An 18,719-nucleotide genomic window follows, 5' to 3' on the forward strand; every position below is an offset into this window, starting at 1 on the left:
TGCTCTGGCAGCAGCCGGGGTGAATCACTCTGGAGGCGGCGCTAGCCTTGGCAACGTAGCTTAAAACAGTATACATAGGGTTGAGCCTCTTGAGGACAACCAAGTGTGAAAGTCACTTTGGTGTACTCGAAGAAGCGCTCCGTGCATTCCAAAATAATAGGGTTGAATATAAATTTTGAAATCGTAGAACACGTGAAGGAGGTTTGGTGGTTTTTCGTGGGAAACCCACTGGACAAACCCTGAAGTTAGATCACCACATGTTAAACGTCAAGAAGAGACAGAAAGAGTTTTAGCTGAGTTAGAGTCAGGAAGCAAAGCGATACAGTATTATATTCTGCCTCGTGACATGTGGTGTACTTCCAACTGTTATATGACAAAAAACGAAAATTATATTTCCTTGAAGCAAGACAACTTCATTTCCCGACCGCACAAAAGATCGGTAATCTAGAATACGCTGTTAACACCACCTCGATCAATCAAGGCCTGCGAGCGACCTCCCCCTCCGCCATAGAACGTCACCACTGTTTGATGGCACAAGTGAACCTGAGCCCGGTGCCAGAGGTCCTTCAATGCGTTGATTGGACACGAGGCTTCGCCGAGCGCTGACGCAGCACCCGTTTCCAATTTGTGTTTTCTCTCAATCTCACCGTGATGACGTCAGAGGTTTAGTGCACAGGCTGTGATTATTCTAGATGGTGTCGGCCCTGTAGAGTATAGTCTCGCATATACAGGGTATTCCATGTAAGTTGAGCCAAGATTTAGAAATATTTTGGTGCATTTTAAGAAGACCAAAGCAAACATATAATTTTGTTCATTGTTTCTAACGAGTCAATATATTTGTTTTGTTTTTTCCAATGAACTAATTAATTAAGACCAAGCAATGAACTTTTGAAATATTCAATTGTAAGCTAAAGCTCAAATGACAAAGTTGTAGAGCGTCCCCAGAAACATCGAATTCAGTGGTTTTATTTAAGAAACCTCTAACAAGGTTCGTTCTTCCGGGCTTCAAAAAAAATGTCCGAATTATAAAAAAATGCGAATTTCTCAAACAGCTTTCAGTCAACAGGGCTCAATTTAGCATTCATGCATGGTATATTGAAGCCACGGCTGAAAGCACTACACTACAACGTGCACATGCTCAAGGTAACACTTTTTTTTCATAAATAAAAAATTTATTTCGAAGCTCATAAAGAAAAAAAAATTCGAAGGTTTCTTGATAAAAAAAACACTTGATTGGATGCTTCTGGGGACGCTCTGCATATTTGTCACTGGAACGTTTGCTCTAAAGTAAATATTAAAAAGGTTAATTCATTAAGCAAAACTAATTATTTAATTGGCAAAAATAAAAAAATAGCCTGACGCTCCAAACAATGAAAATACTTATTCGCTTGGTTTCGTATTTCTAAAAGCACCAAAGATATGTAAACCTTAGCTCAAGTTACGTGGAATACCTTGTATATTTGGTTACCAACACATGGGTTGCTCCTGTAACATTTCAGTGATTCGCTTCAAGATAACAAATTTTCTCACCATTGATGTTTCGTACAAGTTCCATGACTGCAGGAAGACGTTTGGGCCCGTGATTTTGCACGTTGTACCAGAAATGCTATCTTCTATGTGTGTCCTGATTATGATGGCGTCGATGGGAGCAGTGCTGAAGACATGGACAAACGGGCGTTAGTATTGGAGACGGGAATCACAGATGGGTTAAGTGTTTAATGCTCCGTCACCTAGCGCTGTGTGGAATGGTTTTCGATTGTTCTTGAAAGGCTGACTAACCCTCACTAGGATACCTTATATTTATTGTGAAGGAGACAGAGGCTTGACGACCGGTTTCAATTATCTTTATATTTAAACTGACCCGGGCGCTGCCCCGAGGGGGCAGCGCGAGCTATCGGGGTCGGTGGTGATGATGACGATAATCAGGGTGATGGCTGCACGGGACGATGGATGGGTCACATTATATACAGAATCGCACCCTTAATGCTACTCCAATTTATCATCCAAAAAGGTGACTAAAGCGCAACCGGCTGTCCAAGACATGCGCGCGCGAGCTCCGCCGGCTACAACAATGAAACGAAAAGAAGGAAACAAGAGAAGCAGAAGGGAGAACATCATGACGCGTCTATATTCTGTTCACTCTTAGGTTTAGAATGCAGCCGATGCCACGAGCACGAGAGCTCGAGGTTGCTGCTTTAAAGCGTTCTTCCGCAGAATAAACACTCGCGCTAGAGATGCACGTCTCAAAGCCAGGAGCGTGGGCTAGTTCGCGCTTGTAGGTATGGTGACAGTCTCAGCTTAAGAGCGAACAGAATATAGAAGGCTTCGCCATGTGCAAAAACTTCAGAAACAAGGCGAAAAAAAAAGGGGTACAAAGAGCGAATATGTCGAAGCCGTGTCAATTTTACCATGCCGTATGGTGAATGCCGATGGTAGCTTTCAAACGCTTTCCAAATCTGCGAGGGAGATAGCAATCAGCTCCGTTTGCCCCTAACCACACTCTTAAAAAAAAAAGGTGCTGTAGTACCCTTTTTAAGGGGGTAAGCGATTTGCACACAGAGCTAACCCTTTTTGGAGGTAACGTTAACCCCTGCAACGAGGGTGCAAACTTACCCCCTGGGTTAGGGTGCAACATTGCCTCCTTTTGAAGGTAACCTTAGTTCCTTTTGGGGTTAAAAGTGCATCCTTTCAAGGTCAGCCTTTACCTCGTTTAGGGGGGAACTTCAACCATATTGAGAGGTAAGACAACATAATTGAGGGCGATGCTTTTACCTACTTTTGGAGGCAACGGCACATGCTATAGGGGGCTGGTTTTCGCTCCATATAGAGGGAACAGTTACCCCATTTGGGGGGCAATAGTACACGCCTCTAGTTTCAACTTACTTTACCCCCTTATGGAGGGAACTATGATCCACTTTGGGGTTAAATGTACACTATGAAAAAACAGCTCAGAAAACGCGGACTACGAAAAACATACACGAGAGGACAGGGCTATTCTGTCGTGTTTGTTCTTCCTAGTCCGCGCTTTCAAAGGTGGTTTCTCCATCATGTATAACAGCAACCAACTGGCCCAGTTAACCACTTTATTACAGGTTAAATGTAGACTTGATGGAATCACTTTTACCACCTAAAGGAAAGTACTATGGCCCTTTGTGGGCGTGATAGTACAAGCTTCAATTGAGGGCCTTATAATAGATGAAGACGGCCTAGTCCTGAAAATAAATGGCAACGTTTTATTGTGGCTGTCACAAATAAAATGGCATAAAAATCAATGGCATGACTACACATCTTATAAAAGGTACAAGATGAAACCACTAAGCGCATTAAAGGCATTTGGACCAACACTTTCGGGGCTCTATAGTTCGCGACAGTCAATAAAATGATCACAAAAAAGTACATAATCAATGTCTACCCGGAAAGTAACAGTGGATGCTTGGAACACTGCTTGAAATAGCGAAACTTCATCGGGGTGAACTGAAATTTGTACAAACCAGAATCAAAATGAAAGCACTGTGACATAACATAGATTCTGTGTCACACATATTGCAAACAGCAACACAAACCGAGACACGACTAGCAATGACTTGTGTGTTGCAACTCAAGGACAGCAGTACCCCATGCCCGTCCTATCCACAGTAGTCGAATGAAGGCTGGTGTAGAGGAAAACAGACTCCGGGATTTGCTTTTCTAAGGGGAAAAGAAGAAAGGGCTCGTCTTTCCTACTGCTAATGAGCTGCAACAAACTACAGCGAGGGCCAAAGAGATCTAACCCCCATCAAATGAATCGCAAAAATCGGTTTTGACTATCTTTTATTTAAACCGTGCAAGCCATCAAAAACCATCTCGTATTTTAACCTTGCAATCACAAATCAATGTGAACATAGAGCCACAACCCTCGAATGCTTTCAGGCACCGAGTATGAAGTAGACTGAAATAAATTAAGTATGCCAATGGTGCACAAAGCAAAAAGTTGTGATCTTGGAAATTACAAAAAATGTGACTATAAAGCAATATCATTGGCCTTCTGCAACGCTCAGAATCAACCATCCTGCCTTATGTGAAAAAAAGCTTTAAACAAACGACATAAAAAAAATTTCCTAAACCTGCATAAAAAGGCTTTAAAAAAGAAAACACTTTTTGGAATTTCTTTTAGGTTTGAAAGCAATGTGTTGCACGTAACTCCACATTTGAGTTTTAGATCAAATAAGTACTCTAATGCAATGAATCTGCGGCTAAATTGGTGATGGTAGTCATAGTTAAATATGAAGTAGAGGCATAATGCAACCAGGACTGCCTCAGCAGGTTACGCGGCTTCGAGGTCTCCCTTTACTGCCACATAACTGGGCGCCTCAGGATTAATTAGGCTTGAGCTGACAGCCACCGGGTAAATTCCACTGCCTGCCTGGAACCAAAAAAAAAAAAAATTGAAAATCATGTGATGTGAAGTTGAAAACTATCATCCCCAATTTAAAGAAACTGTGGAGAAATATTAGATTTTTCTAAGACGCATTTAGAGCATTTGATGGGCCACTGATTCCAGCATTATGAAGCATCAACCATACATACGACACGTGACCAATTTAACTGTTGACTAACCACCATTGACTAAAATTATCACATGGCAGGTGATAATCGTAGATTAGTGAGAACTTTGTATTCACTGGTGATGTTTAAATTTATCACCCCGATTTACTTAGGTGACTAAAAATCTTAGTCAAAGGGGTACAACTACTGTAGCAGATTATTATATACAAGTGCTGATTGTTGGGCGAGCTGGTATCGCACGTAAAAAAAAAACATGATTACGCTTTAGGACAAGGACAGAGGAAGAACATACGCCACAGAGTGCTACACTAGATTAGCTACTCAGCACCACAGCAGACTCCCATGAGCGCCAACCTTAACTGCCGAAGTTCGGCAAATATGCAAATATTTTTGCCGAAGTGCTCTGCCAGATTAAAATTGAATGCATGTTTTATTTAGACATGAGAAGAACAGCACACAAGGAGAAAAACACAAAAAAGAGCACACCGGAAAAGCGGCTTCTGTGTCTCACTCTACTTTATTTACTCAAAGTATACTCTCGATTTTCTCTGGAAAATGAACGAACACCACGCACACAAACACACAAAAAAAGATAAAAATCAAGAACTTCATTTCAAGTGCCCAAATGCGAACCAGAACATCAAAATAATATATCTGACTACGCTTACCTGCAGTAAAGAGTGTTAAGAACTGTCACGAGATGCGTCCAAGGTAGCAGGCATGCAGTACCCTCGACGAAATAACCCTACAACGTTGACGCAGGAGAAAAGAAATATATTCAACCAACTTCAAATAATGCAAACTCGAGCTATCAGACTCGCCTACTGAATGATGAGACTTTTAAAAATGCCTGATCACACGCAAAAAAAAAAAAAGCCAGGACAACAATATACTTGCTAGTCTCTTTGCCGGCAATAGATTATTGATCTTATTCCGTAATATACTAGTATTGATGTTTGCGAAGCGCACGAATAATTTCTAACCGCCAAATGTCGAACTTCAGCAAATATGTAAATTCTTTTTGCCGAAGTTATTTGCCAGATTAAAATCGAATGTATGTTTTATTTAGGCATGAGAAGAACAGCACAAAAGGACGAAAACACAAAAAAGAACACCGGAAACGACACACTCAAGCGCCTTGTGTGTCTTACTATAATTGATTTACTCGAAGTATACCCTCAATTTTCTCTCGGAAATAAACAAATAGCACAACACAAAATAAACATAAAGATCAAGAGCCCCATCTCAAGTGCACAGGTGGGAAGAAAATCAAAATAAAATGTCGGACTACGGTTATGAGGTATCCAAACGAAGGAGAAATCCGCCCCTTTCCTCCGCGGAGCGCGCTTCACGTGAGACATACGTCATCCCTTTTTGACGCCTCGCGGCGCCGTCCTCCTCCGTAAAGGGGTATCCACACGAAGGAGAACTCCGCGGACGGATGTCGTGACGTCAACATCCCGGGAAACGCCGTCCCCGGCTCCGCCGCGTGCACTTGCGGAGCTTTCGTGCTGTCGGCACAAAGCCTCCGCGCCTCCGCCACGGAGGAGAACGCGCCGCGAGGCGTCGAAAAGGGATGGCGTATGTCTCACGTGATGCGCGATCCGCGGAGGAAAGTGGCGGATTTCTCCTTCGTGTGGATACCCCTTAAGGGGTATTCACACGAGGGAGAAATCCCCGGGATTTCTCCCCGGCACGCGCGAATCACGAGATGAAAACGCGAGGCTTTTGCACATCGCAAAGCCTGTCTTTTTTGTCGTGGGATGCGCGTGCCGGGGAGAAATCCCCGGGATTTCTCCTTCGTGTGAATACCCCTTTAACGGAGGCGCGGAGGCTTCGTGCTGTCAGCACGAAAGCTCCGCCGGTGCACGCGGCGGAGCCGGGGACGGAGTTTCCCGGGTTGTTGACGTCACGAGCTCCGTCCGCGGAGTTCTCCTTCGTGTGGATACCCCTTTACCGGCAGTAAACAGTGTTAAGAACTGTCATGAGATGCGTCCAATGTAGCAGGCATCCAGTATTTTTGACGAAATTACCCTACAACGTTGCCGCAAGACGAAAGAAATATATTCAATCAACTTCAAATAATGCAAACTTGAGCCATATCTAACTCACCTACTGAATGATCAGACATTTAGAAGTGCCTGATCACACGCAAAGAAAATGCCAAGGCAATAAATAGTCTTGCTGCCGGTAACAACTTCTTGACCTTATTCCGTAATATACTACTATTAACGTTTTTGAAGCGCACGAATAGTTAGCTTCGACATTTATATTCGGTATTTCAAGATAACGTGACATTTTACCAAAATATTCGTTAAACTTCTTTAAAATAAAAAAATGTTGCTATTAAAGATCAGCGTTTAACACTGACTTTTACAAATATCAACGGCGTTGAGAATTAATCACGCCGGTTGGCCAGTGCCGCCAATGAATGCCTCATCGTGTACTGCTCTGCGAAAAAACAAACAAAAAAGAACGCAACAACCACCTCATGAGATTTTCAAATATTTGATCAGACCCTCAAATTAACGTCCGATGCGACACAGCAACAGCCCCAAAAAGAGAAAGCCACCTACCCCTCACGCCTTAAATGTAGGCGACCCCCGATTCACAAGGCGTCTTGGCGCCCGGCTCCAGGCTCACCGGGCCGCCGCTCTCCCCGTTGCTTCACCCGCACACACATACACCGGGAAAAGCTCCTGGCTACGCCACTGGTTAGCGTATGTCAACGTTCTAAATATGCGCTAGTGCAAGCGACAGTCATTCCTGTTCTTGCTCTTTATGAACTTCGATGCTTTAAACCGTGTCTGCGTTCGCGCCATACGCTAATTTTATCGAACGCTCGACGCCTTCAAACGTGCAAACATGTCCGCCAACCCTTTGTCTAAGGAAAACGGGGGTCGCCAATCCGGGGCGGTCATAACCGACGCCAACTGCCGCCCGCGCAGAACATTTCCTTACTTGCATACGATGCACACGACTTAGATCTTCGACTGAGGTCAATGCCGCGCTCTCGGTGACTTCGTAAGAAGAGACTGAGCCGAACAGAACAATAAAGAACGTCCCTACGCTGGGACGCCTCCGTCGAACGTTCGAGAAGAAAGACCGTTATGACCGGAGCGGAGCGTCGGCGGGGAACGCGCTTGGCACCGGGCAGGCGCTCTCCCATGCATGCACGAAGAATGACGTGTCATATGAGAAGACCAATTAGCGAACTCGTTTGCGCCTTTCCAGAGCCAATCGCAGCGCCCAGGCTCTGGCAGCGCCCAAACAGATGCACCTTTTGTGAGGTAATATTTACCTCGTTGCTGCTCCTTCGACGGGAACTTCACCTTGTAGCAACGCATTCTTAGTGTCTGCTGCGCCTGAGGAGGTAACAAGTGGAGCGCTCCCCCCCTGGCCCGGAGGAGGGCGGTAAAGGCGGTCTGTTACCTCCTTTTGGTCCCCTTTTTTCTACTAGTGCAAATCGACCAGCGAAGATGGCATTTTTGGAACGACTCGGTGGAGGCGGTCCACCGTTCATTATGGCAGCTGCTACAAGTTGACTAGCCGAGTGATCTTTCCGGGGACGACTCACTACTTTCACTGTCCAGCTGCGGAAGGAGCAGGCGACAGAGGCTGGGCATAGGTAAGACTTTTAAAAACACAAAAAGGAAGCAAACTGTCGCTTGCATGGCCATTGCCTTGCCTTTTTTTGCTTTGTTGTACGAAGAAATGATGGCAGTTTGCAGTGGTAAAAGGTAAACAACCAGTTGCGAAAAATAGACACGCCACCTGCTTCCATCAGGTTTTTTTGTCGTTCATTATTACAGCGAAGCTGTCTATAGTTAGGTTCTGGCAGGTCGTGTCCGGCGTTAGAACGAGCGCAGACTAACAATTTTGTGAAGTTAATTTGGCCTTCCTTGAATAAAAGACTCGAAGTAAATAACAAAAATAAAGCGTTGGACGCGCCTGCAAAATAGATTTTGTTTAGGTTTTCGCTTTGGAACAGTTAATGCTGCTGACGCCGGCGCCGCACGCGCGCGCCTACCCCACGCGTGACGTCTCTCTCCCCCTGACATTGTGCAATGTCGCGCGCACTTCGGCGGTCACCTGCTGAAGATCGTGCCACTGTCCTTATCAGTTGGACTTCAGGCTTCACATGGGTCGCACTCGTGTCGTACGTTCCGAAGAGGGTCAGTCGGAGTACGAGGAGCGTCGGCGCGCCCAGAAACGATAATGGGCACGCCTGGAACGTGAAAGCGCCGTTGCCACTGCTCCCAGCCCGACGTAGCAAATCCCACCAGAGCGCCAGCTTCGCTGGACTTCCCTCTTCACGAGGTGGAAGGACTCTCAATTTGTTTATATTCTTCCTCTGAGAATCACGAATGTTAGCGCTTACAATTTTTCTCGCTCCAGACCCACCTCGGTACTAGGTAGGGGTCCTACCTAGTACCGGGATTATTACTGCTCTAAGGGTCTTAGAGCAGTAATAATCCCGCGTAAAGAACCGATGCGTTCGAACAGATGTGACTCGATGGTCCGCACGGTACGGCGACCTGAACCCTCATACGGATCGCCGAGTTAAAGGAACTGACGTAGCGATCATCTGTGTACTTCTTGCTGCTCCGTCGAATCCCGTGGATCAGCTTCGACGGCGTTGGAGTGCACCACTGCGCGGGCGCTGGAACAAATTTAGAGGGAGGAGAAGGCCAACTTGAACTGGATCAGCAGCGCAAGACGAGCGCTCCGAAAAGGACGCGTTTGAAGCACTCGGAATTAGCGAGCGGAGCAGACCAGTAGATAGAGAAGGTGCGTCTCATCAGACTGCAAGTGTCGGAAGTGGCATGTCTGCAAATATTTGCGCTCTCACACTAAGAAAACAGTTTGCTAACTTTTTACGACATTACGAGACAACCACATTTTCGCCCGTCTGCCACGTTGAGGGAATCGCCGGGTTCTGCGACGGCTTGCTATTTTGGCCGTAACGTAGCTCGTTCGAAAGCAGTCTAGTCCAAAAGAACGTAGGACATGGGCTTACAATTGAATGAAATTATAGTGCGGGTCCATACCACACGAGCGAATGAAGTTTTAACGAACGGCGGTCATTTGAGACAATCGACGTTTTAGCGAATGACTAGGGCGCCTGTCAACCCACCCGTCCTCTCCGTTCACGCCGCTTCGCATCGACAGTTTTCGGCGGATGATTACAAATGTGTTAACCCACCTGGCCCACCCGTAAACGCCGCTTTTCAGCGCCTGATCGTTAGCTAAAGTGTCTTTTGATAAAACTTGGGCGTTTGCTAAAACTTCGTTCGACCATCTGAGTGCCACCTGAGAACAGCAGGGTGTCTTTTTTAACGCTTGGCCTTGAGCACGTGCTCGTTGCCTTTGGCCGTGCTTTGGATGCGTGCAAGCTCCAGTCTCACGAGGCGCCGAGAGTTGTCGAACGTATGCGCAGAGCAAGTCGTCTGCTTCATGCGCAGGAGTTGCGGTGACGCCACAAAGACCTCGAGCTCAATTTGGCTCCGATTGAAGGATAGTGCGTATACCTCAAAGCAAGCTGCCTTGAAGTCTACCCACTATCCTTCATTGAGAACCAATCGGAGCTCGACGTTCTGACGTCACCACAACCCCTGCAAAAGAAGCAGACGAACCTGTGCCCCGTATAGGAATCTCGCGCTGGAGGCAGGACAAGTGAATCTCTTCCCTGCCGTTGCCATCTTGTTTCTGGCTCGGCTCCGAACTCGTGTGCTGCTTTTGCACATCTCTGCCCTCTCTGACTTGCCATTTTTTGAACGGATCGTACCAGAAGGAATGAACGATTTCTTCATTTGTAAACAAAGAATTGTCGTACGATTTTATTTCACAATTTTGAGTGGAGTGTTCTAGAGGGGGTTGTAGTGGCAAAAGCGGCGGCCGCTTTGTGAAGATTTTGCGCGTAGACGACACCATGGCGCTGCTGTTCTGTGCCCTAGGAGCGCGCCCCCGTCAGCCCCATCATCAGCGCTGTTCGGCGCTTACTACTGTGGTTTGACTGGAGCTTTTCGCGGTGCGAAACAACTGCTAATGTTGTTCTGTATACTCTGTTTCACCTTATGATGTACCGCAGGAAAGGCTACAAGCGCGAGCTCCATGCTCTGGGGCACATCTCGGCGGCACAAGCGCTCGTGAATTAAGAGCAGCTGCTAACGCTATGAGCTCGCGCTTCTAGCCTTCGCTGCGGTACAACATAAGGTGAAACGAAGTATAGTAAATTGTAGTTCTGCCTTTGGACTAATGCCTCTAGAGTGTGTGCTATCCTCTACTTGAAATATTCGCGTGTTTTGAGGGAGATTATTTAATTAATATCGACTCCCCCCCCCCCCCCCCCCCCCCCAGTACTGACGCATCGTTCAGCAACGCTATCACTTGGGCTGCAGGCTTAATAGCTGCGAAAGAAGTTCTGCGGTGCTAAATTTTGGAGAAGCGTGCCGCGTCACCCTCGTCGTCTTCTTCGTTCATCACACACGTGCCATTAATTCTCCTAGGGCACAGAACTCCAGCGCCACTCGCGGTATCTACATCGACCGTCTTCACGCGCTTCATTGTAAGCGGGCGCCGCTCTTGCCACTACACCCTCTAGAACACTGTACTTTTGAGTGCAGGGACAGCAATATTATTTGATTTTGTTAAAATAGGGAAAAAGGATTTTATTTTATTTTAGTAAAACGCTGTAAAATCTGCTTGACGAGGTATTTGTTTATGTTTAAAAAGAATTAGATAATGTTTACATGTCAGGTATAGCTGTCCCTTTGTTTTATTTAGTGTCTTTTCCTTATCAACTTTTAAAGGAGCAATGCAACAATTTTTGTACTTTGTACAAATACCGCGTAAAACGGATCCCTAACGTTAATGACCTATGAAACACGCGTTCGTTTTTCACCTCACGCAATATAAGTCCCAGAAAAAAATTTAAGAAAAACGAGCAGCATTCACCCCCTCAACTCGCAGCCAGAACAAGCGGCCACGTGATCTGGAGCCGATTATATGCCGCCAATGTTGATCATAGCCACGCGCTGGGGTTGGCAAAGCGCAGGACACGCGCTGAGTTCCAGACATTGTTATGGCTCGGCTATTGTCATCGTTGCAGCGATTGGACACGGGTTACAACCCGAATGCTTCTCGAGATAGCAATTGTCACGAGCCCAAGTCGAGTGCCCACGCAATGCTCGGGTCCAATCTATGAGCCGCATTCAAATATCGTCACTTGGGTGTACTGCGATCCCCGAGTTACGTCATCAAATTTTGCAAAGGAGAGATTGAATGAAAATGATCGCTTTTGTCCTTGAAATTACACCGCAACAAAGGCGTTTCTTGGCCAGTGGCGTTGCGTGTGAGTATCCTTGAGTCCCAGGTGTGCCAGTAAGCTCGTGTAGAGAGAAAAACATTCCAATTGAATATCGTTGCACAGCTCCTTTAAGTCATGCAGTCATAGATGGTCAAGCACTCTGTATACCATAAAAAGCTACTTCTGCTGTTTTGACTTACTTACTCATTTATGTCCTAATTATACCGTTAGCCGGGAAGTGTTCGTGTCTTAGCGTTCATGTCTTATATTTATTCTGAATCATTAAACTATAGGGGATGAAGGCTACTTTTATGGGCACTGTGTGCAAGGACTGATAAACTCACAGTGTGTTAAAATACGTCAGAAAGTAACAGAATGGCAGTTATTCTGCAAAAGAGTGAATTTAACTCTTTATAAGAAAGTGATTTTAACACCACGTAAGAGTTGTCGGTTAACCTTCAGCAGAGTTGCTACGACACTCAATAGATAATACATATAAGCCGACTTATATGGATTACTTATTAACTACGCAACCCTCACGTAAGAGTTGATGGTAACTCTCCTCGGGAGTGAAATTAACACGTTATATGAGAGTCACTTTAACACTTCGCAAGGGTCGCCAAATTACACTAACCCAGTATTTCCTTTACTCACATTCAGCGTGCGTACAACACAACCTGTACAACTATAGGCTATTCCTTTAATAGTGTTAATTTAATAGTGTCTCGAAGAGTAATTCCTGCTCTATAAAAAAAGTAACCCTGACTCCGAACGGGTGACTTTCGTTACTCTTTTTTGAAGTGTAGCGCTCACTCTAATCAGAAGGGGTGGATTTTTGGACATGCCAGTTACACTGCAAAAAAAGTTACCTTGACACTTTTCTTGATTTAGAGTGAGTGTCAAACGGTGAACTTTTTCTGGAACTAAATTTAGACTGCTTTTATAGGTGTGAGGTTCCACTCTTCACGAATGTTGACACACTGGTTTTCATTAAAAATAAGGGATTACGATGCAGTTTTATAGATTTAAAACTTTGGGTATATTAACGCAAAAACAAGTTATGTTCCGGTTCTGTCGTCTGCACTATTTCCACTAAGAAGTATTGTTAACCCCAGTACCGTCCAGTTGCCTAAACCAACAGAGCGCATTTTAACAAACGAATCTAAGTTTTGTGTAAACATGAAACACTCCAGAATGGATATTGTTTTTTCAAATCATTATGTCAAATCACCTGTCTGACCCGGCAGAAAAAAGCGCACTACTGTCGTCATCGTTGAAAAAGATGTCGGATTTTGTAGATGCCTCGTACAAAAGCGACCATTGAAATTTCGCTAAGATCACAACGCTCAAATGGGAGCTAGAAGAGAAATAGCTGGTTTTTTATAAACCGATAAGGCAGACATGTTTGCTGTGTTGCTGAAACTGGAGAATAGGGAGAAATCATATACGGGTTTTTTGGGTTTACTTTAGGGATTTTTACGGCCGAGTGAAGCAATCCAAATGTGAAAATTTTTAAATCTTTGAAGGACGCCGATTTTGTAGGGGCCGCCAAAAGGATCAACGGGGTCTTAAGTTGTTTTGCATTGAGCGTTTTGTGAAATACCACAAAGTAGATCTACCCCCCCCCCCCCCCCCCCCATTAAAAGGGAACTTGCAGAAAACGGAGGATTCCTTTCTGCAGAACGCTCTAACTAGTGTCGATACATCAACGCCGTTGCCGTCGCGGTGCTCTAATGATCTAGTAAATGACTTGCAACCATTTCATAAAAAGTGCTGCACGGTGTTTTTGTTTGACATTAAATGTTTATACCACTCGTTTGGAATCAATGTCACACTAACAAGTGCTAGCAGGTTTTTGGAAGAACGTTTGATCAGGTTACACTCTCAGTCGAGCATATCGGATCCAATGTTTCTTAGAACCTCAGTGGCATTTCTAAACTCAACCGTGGTAGAGCATGACAATCATAATTTTATCCGAGAACAAGGCATCTGTATTGGATCAGCGGTAACCCCTGTTCTCTTTTAAATGTATCTTGGGTTTCTGAAGTATTGTTGAAAAGGTACGTAGGGCGATGTATTAGTGTGTTCTACAGACGTATCTCTAACGAAATCTCTAGAGAAGTCAGTTTATTTTTAAATTAAAGATCTGCTGGAATTGCCGAAGGACGGTTACATATATTACCTGGGTTTTGAGCTCAAAACAGAACCAGCACTTTGTTGGGAGTACGGCAAACCAGCCAAAAACCAGTTCTTCTCTTCGGTAGCAGCCACTCAAAGCTTGTGAAAATAGGGTTTATTAGAAACCTAATTATTTCATCAGAACAAACGTCCTGTGTTCATTTAATAGGTTCACCTCACCATCGTCTTAAACCATCCAGGATTTGTTTAGGAGTATATTTGAAGACAGTTGTTTTGTCTGTTACCTCCGAAAAAGGCAACTCAGAAAATTAATAAACCTTCTAATCGGATAATTGTTACCTAATTACATAAACTTTTTCACAACGGTCAAATTTGGAGGTTTTACATGCCGAACAAACGACAGGCATCTGGGACGCCCCAGTGGAGGACCGCGGTTTCATTTCGACCACCTGGGGATATTTTGGCGTACATTCAAACACTCAGTTACGAAGAGCTATCCTACAGGTTTAATATTGGCACTGCCTTTTCACGGCTTATAGGCAGAGACGCATGAATTACCTCAAATCAACAAGTACAGGTTGTGTGAAGATACACAACGAAAAAAATGTTGATTGTATATCACAGATCGTATAGAAGATATCCTTCGATTGGGGCGTATGTTATATTGAACAAACTAAACGTTGCATAAATGAGCACTTAACATCACACAAAATATGTATAAAAAGAAAGACCTTCACTCGGGTGTATCCAAACGTGTAACTGAAATTAACAATGTTGTGACATTTTGGGGGTCTGCATATGTAGAGTTACGCGAAAAAGATGATCACAGGCCTTGATAATACAAAGTCCGTAACAATACTAAACCACGTGAACATTGTTAGCAAGCGTTCGTTTAGCTTGGACCTTGAACTACCACGGTTTCTTGGGCTTTGAAAGGCTGTGACCATAAGAATACGTTTGTTAGTTGTGGTCTGAGAAGTTAGGTTACGTGTTCTATGGTCTGCATTGTGACGTCGAACTTAGGTGTACCAGTGTAGAGTTTGGAAGGAAAGAGCAGTTAGGCGAAGGTTTGGGGGTAAGAGAGGAGGTGGGTGTCGCGACGTTTTTTGTGTTATTGATGTGTGACCAAAATTGTTTTTTAAGCTGTGGAAAGAGGGTGTTCGGTGTTTCCCTCTCTGGTTGAGGAGGGGGGGGGGGGGGGGGTTACGCGCCAAACCAACAGCTGCATCTGGATTCCCCTCTGGTTTATTTTCTCTTTGTCATGGTGCCTATTTAAATTCGTTTTGGAAAATAAATATATCAGCACCCTTTGAGGCGTTTCAGTCTATGTGTCGTCTTTACCTGCAGTCTAACAACGTACCGAAGAAGTTCTTCCAGGTAATCGTAGACTTGGCCATTCCTGGGGGCAAAGAGGCCAACGCCAAGGATGATGTATCCAAATTTCATGACGTCCCCGGCTCTATTCACTTCCTGGAGTTCTCTCAATCTCTAGACCAAACAGCAAAAAATGAAAGACGTTTAAAACCTCGTGTAACGCCGAATTAGAGCGCAGCTCTTCAGGAGAAGGAGGAGTAGGTACAGAGGGAAGGGTGTGCCCCTCCTTCCTCCCCTTCGTCATGTGACCTTCGTGAGGTCGCGTGACCCTCGTGACGTCACGAGTCCCGCGCGTTCCATTCGGGGACGTTTCCTATAGTGCACCGTACGCTTACGCCTACGGAGACGGCGACGCGGACACCGCTCAATCTGGAAACGGGCGCCTATGAGCTGAGCTCTAAAAACGGAGACATAATAATACCCTGAGCATTCTGCCTATACACCACACCTATAGTAAGAATTGGCTTTCTATTAGGAGATGTGAAATAATCTGGGTAATACTGCCGCCGTCGGAAGCCACTTGATATAACTTTTATTCTGTGGAGTGAATCCCCAATTAATGGTAGGTTAAAATAAATCTACTAATTATGAAAGAATATATAATCTCATTTCTTTACCTTTTTTATCGCACCTGATAAATTTCAATGGCAGAAGTCAAATCTGAAAGTCATTGCCCGTCATTCTCTATTCCGTTTGGTCTTCTCCTTTTCAAAATACTTATGGGACATCTCCCCCTCCCCGATAGTCTCATCTTGCCTTCCGCTCCTAAGGTTTCTTTCCTCTGAAATCTACCACAGACATAATTCGTTCTCTTTTCTTTTCTCACAGGTCCGACGGGACACACGATCATTCTATAGTGCTGTAGGCTAACAAAGACTTTAATAGACAAAATTAGATTTGGCCAGCTCCTTGATGAATCTATAAATCTCTATTCGCTTCAGGCAGGGCATTGTAGTGCTGATGTCTATATTTTGCGACCAGTAGTGTGCATGCAGTTTGTTAACCTAACCTGCTCGCTACAAGACATGGAGCGTGCAACTGACTCGTGTGGGCATTAATTTCTAAGCGGGTGTACTATTACGATTAACATGACTGTGAAGACGGCACCGCGCGGACTGCGGTACTATCAATGCCCCCTGTCGAATACTGCGGAAAGCTTAGATGCAAGGAATTTCGAGACAGATAGACCTCTGCAATCTTTGCGACGCCCTTCACTTCCGGGTCGTCCGCAGCACTGACGATGGCCTCAGCGATGGACCCCGTAAATGTGACGTCGCCGATTCAAACAAACCGCTGCCAGGGCCCTTGTTATGGTAGAATGCGTTGAAGTTGATTTCGATCCGAAAGAACGATCGTTAAAAAAATGAACGTGGGATTTGAGCGTCTTAAAATAATAGATATAAGGGAGTCTACATTTCAAACTTACAACATACAATTGCTGAGAATGGACTTTTTCTGAACTATTTGTGACACCTTGTTGTTATCGAGAGGTCTCGACATGCCTGCTGCAGACGACAAACCTGACGAATGCTCACTGAATGACTGAAGTATGCCGACTGCAACAGTTTGAATGGTTTGCACAATGGTGCGATTTCGATTTTATAATTATTTGGAACATGGCAGCTAGGCCTAAGGAAACTCACCAGGTTTATAAAAACGAAGTGTATTTGGTTGCAATATGATACTGTACAACATAAATCATCTCACGCAAGGAGATCTGCTCGCAAGAAGACGAGAAAAAACATCTGTTTAGAACATGAAATCAAAACAGCGCCGGCCCAATTTTTTTTTTATTTTGCAGTTAACGTGCGTTATAATGATGGAATGATAATTTTTATTCCAACATAAGTTGTTTGAAACCACCAACTTTTTTAAGGCTCAAAACATGGGTGCGTGCTCTGTACCGTACTGCTTGTAATCATCAAACTGAGAAAACATCCTGTTCGTTCTTCAGTTTAAGGTAAGAGCCGAAATAGCCAAGGAGCTCAATTATATTATCGGGTAATTTATATTGTCGTGTGCATGACCGGGAAGGAATTGCTTCTCCTTACTGCTAGAAGAATTGCGTTCACTCTTACACCGATTGTAAAAAATAAAGAGGCCAGAATGTCCTTGCCTAGCCTGTCTCGAACATTCTAGGTTGAATTTTCGAGATGCTGAGTGTAGCGGATAAGGAGTCGAGCGTGGCCTTTGCCAGATCACTCAAATTCCCACGACGAAGAGGCAGATTCACTCTCGCCCCTGCCAGCTGTCACGTCAACGCAGCCACGTACGCTGCTGCTGTTTCGACGTAATCATTCCGCTCTTTCTGACGGAAGCTCGCCGATTAAACCTTTGTTTTCGGTTTACGCCCGTCGAGACTTTTTCATCGGCGACATTTCTGGTGGAGGTGCGGGGCAAATGGGAAAGCGTTCCTTCTTGGTCATGCACGCGGAAATATATACCGGGTAATATTTTTTATACGAAACAAATTTATTACAAAAAATCCGTAAAGATGCACTAATGCGGTTCGTGCAGGTGAGTTATACGGCCAGGGGAACAGTATGTGAGTGGCGAATCTTTGCGAAAAGTCGGTTAATTAATAAAAATTCACGAATTAACTTTTTAATTATTGCAAATAGACATATGGTTGCAATTAGAAACCAACTGGGCGTCGTCAAAAACAGCTAAATCGACTCTTTGAAGAACGTATTTAGGAGACACCAGCTGAACAAACCAAGCAGACAAATGTAAGGAGGACGAGAGAGACACATTCAACCGCTGGACTAACAAATGCATTTAATGAAACACTTCATCTTCATTGACAGGCTAGGATCCATCATACCTAGCTTGCTTCACTTCTTTCTTTTTTTTTTTCCTAATTTTTAATCTAAGGCATCCTCCTCGTCTTTCTACTTGTGGGCGGTACTTCCACCTCGCAAGATCGTCCTCTCTTCTCTGGTTGAGGTCACAGATGGTGAACTAACACACATGTCCCCTTTCTCTTATATGTTTAGAGCTTGTAAAACCTCAAATGCAAACCGGTTTCGATGGTGCCTTTGTAGGTGATGGTAACTTTGTCTAGGTTCGCCTTGCACTTGCAATCACGGCAATGTAGGGCTAAGTGACTTTCTGCCGTCAAGTTCTTCAAACTATTGGCATGTTCCCGAGTCCGATCACTTATACACCGCCCGGTCTGCCCGATGTAACAGCGGCCGCATGTCAGGGGTATGTGGTATATAACCTCCTTGTCGCACTGGGCATAAACGGTCCTGTGATTGATGCCACACCCCTTGCTGTTGCTGGTTTGCCCCTGATTGACCTCGCGGCACAACGAATAGGCCTTATTGGGCGCCGAACACAGCACTTGTAC

General features: G+C 44.7%; 1 protein-coding gene across 1 annotated transcript in view; it reads right to left on the reverse strand.

Moving 5' to 3' along the window:
* The window catches only part of LOC115316168, a 73,142-nt gene that overhangs the window by 1,542 nt on the left and 52,881 nt on the right, over nt 1-18,719 (reverse strand). The window contains exon 4 of the mRNA XM_040222878.1: nt 15,354-15,481. Coding sequence (XP_040078812.1) covers nt 15,354-15,481 — 128 coding nt within the window. The remainder of the gene's footprint in view (nt 1-15,353; nt 15,482-18,719) is intronic.

Source organism: Ixodes scapularis, unplaced genomic scaffold (genome assembly GCF_016920785.2).
Source record: "Ixodes scapularis isolate PalLabHiFi unplaced genomic scaffold, ASM1692078v2 PGA_scaffold1__304_contigs__length_218370807, whole genome shotgun sequence".
NCBI classification, from domain to species: domain Eukaryota; kingdom Metazoa; phylum Arthropoda; class Arachnida; order Ixodida; family Ixodidae; genus Ixodes; species Ixodes scapularis.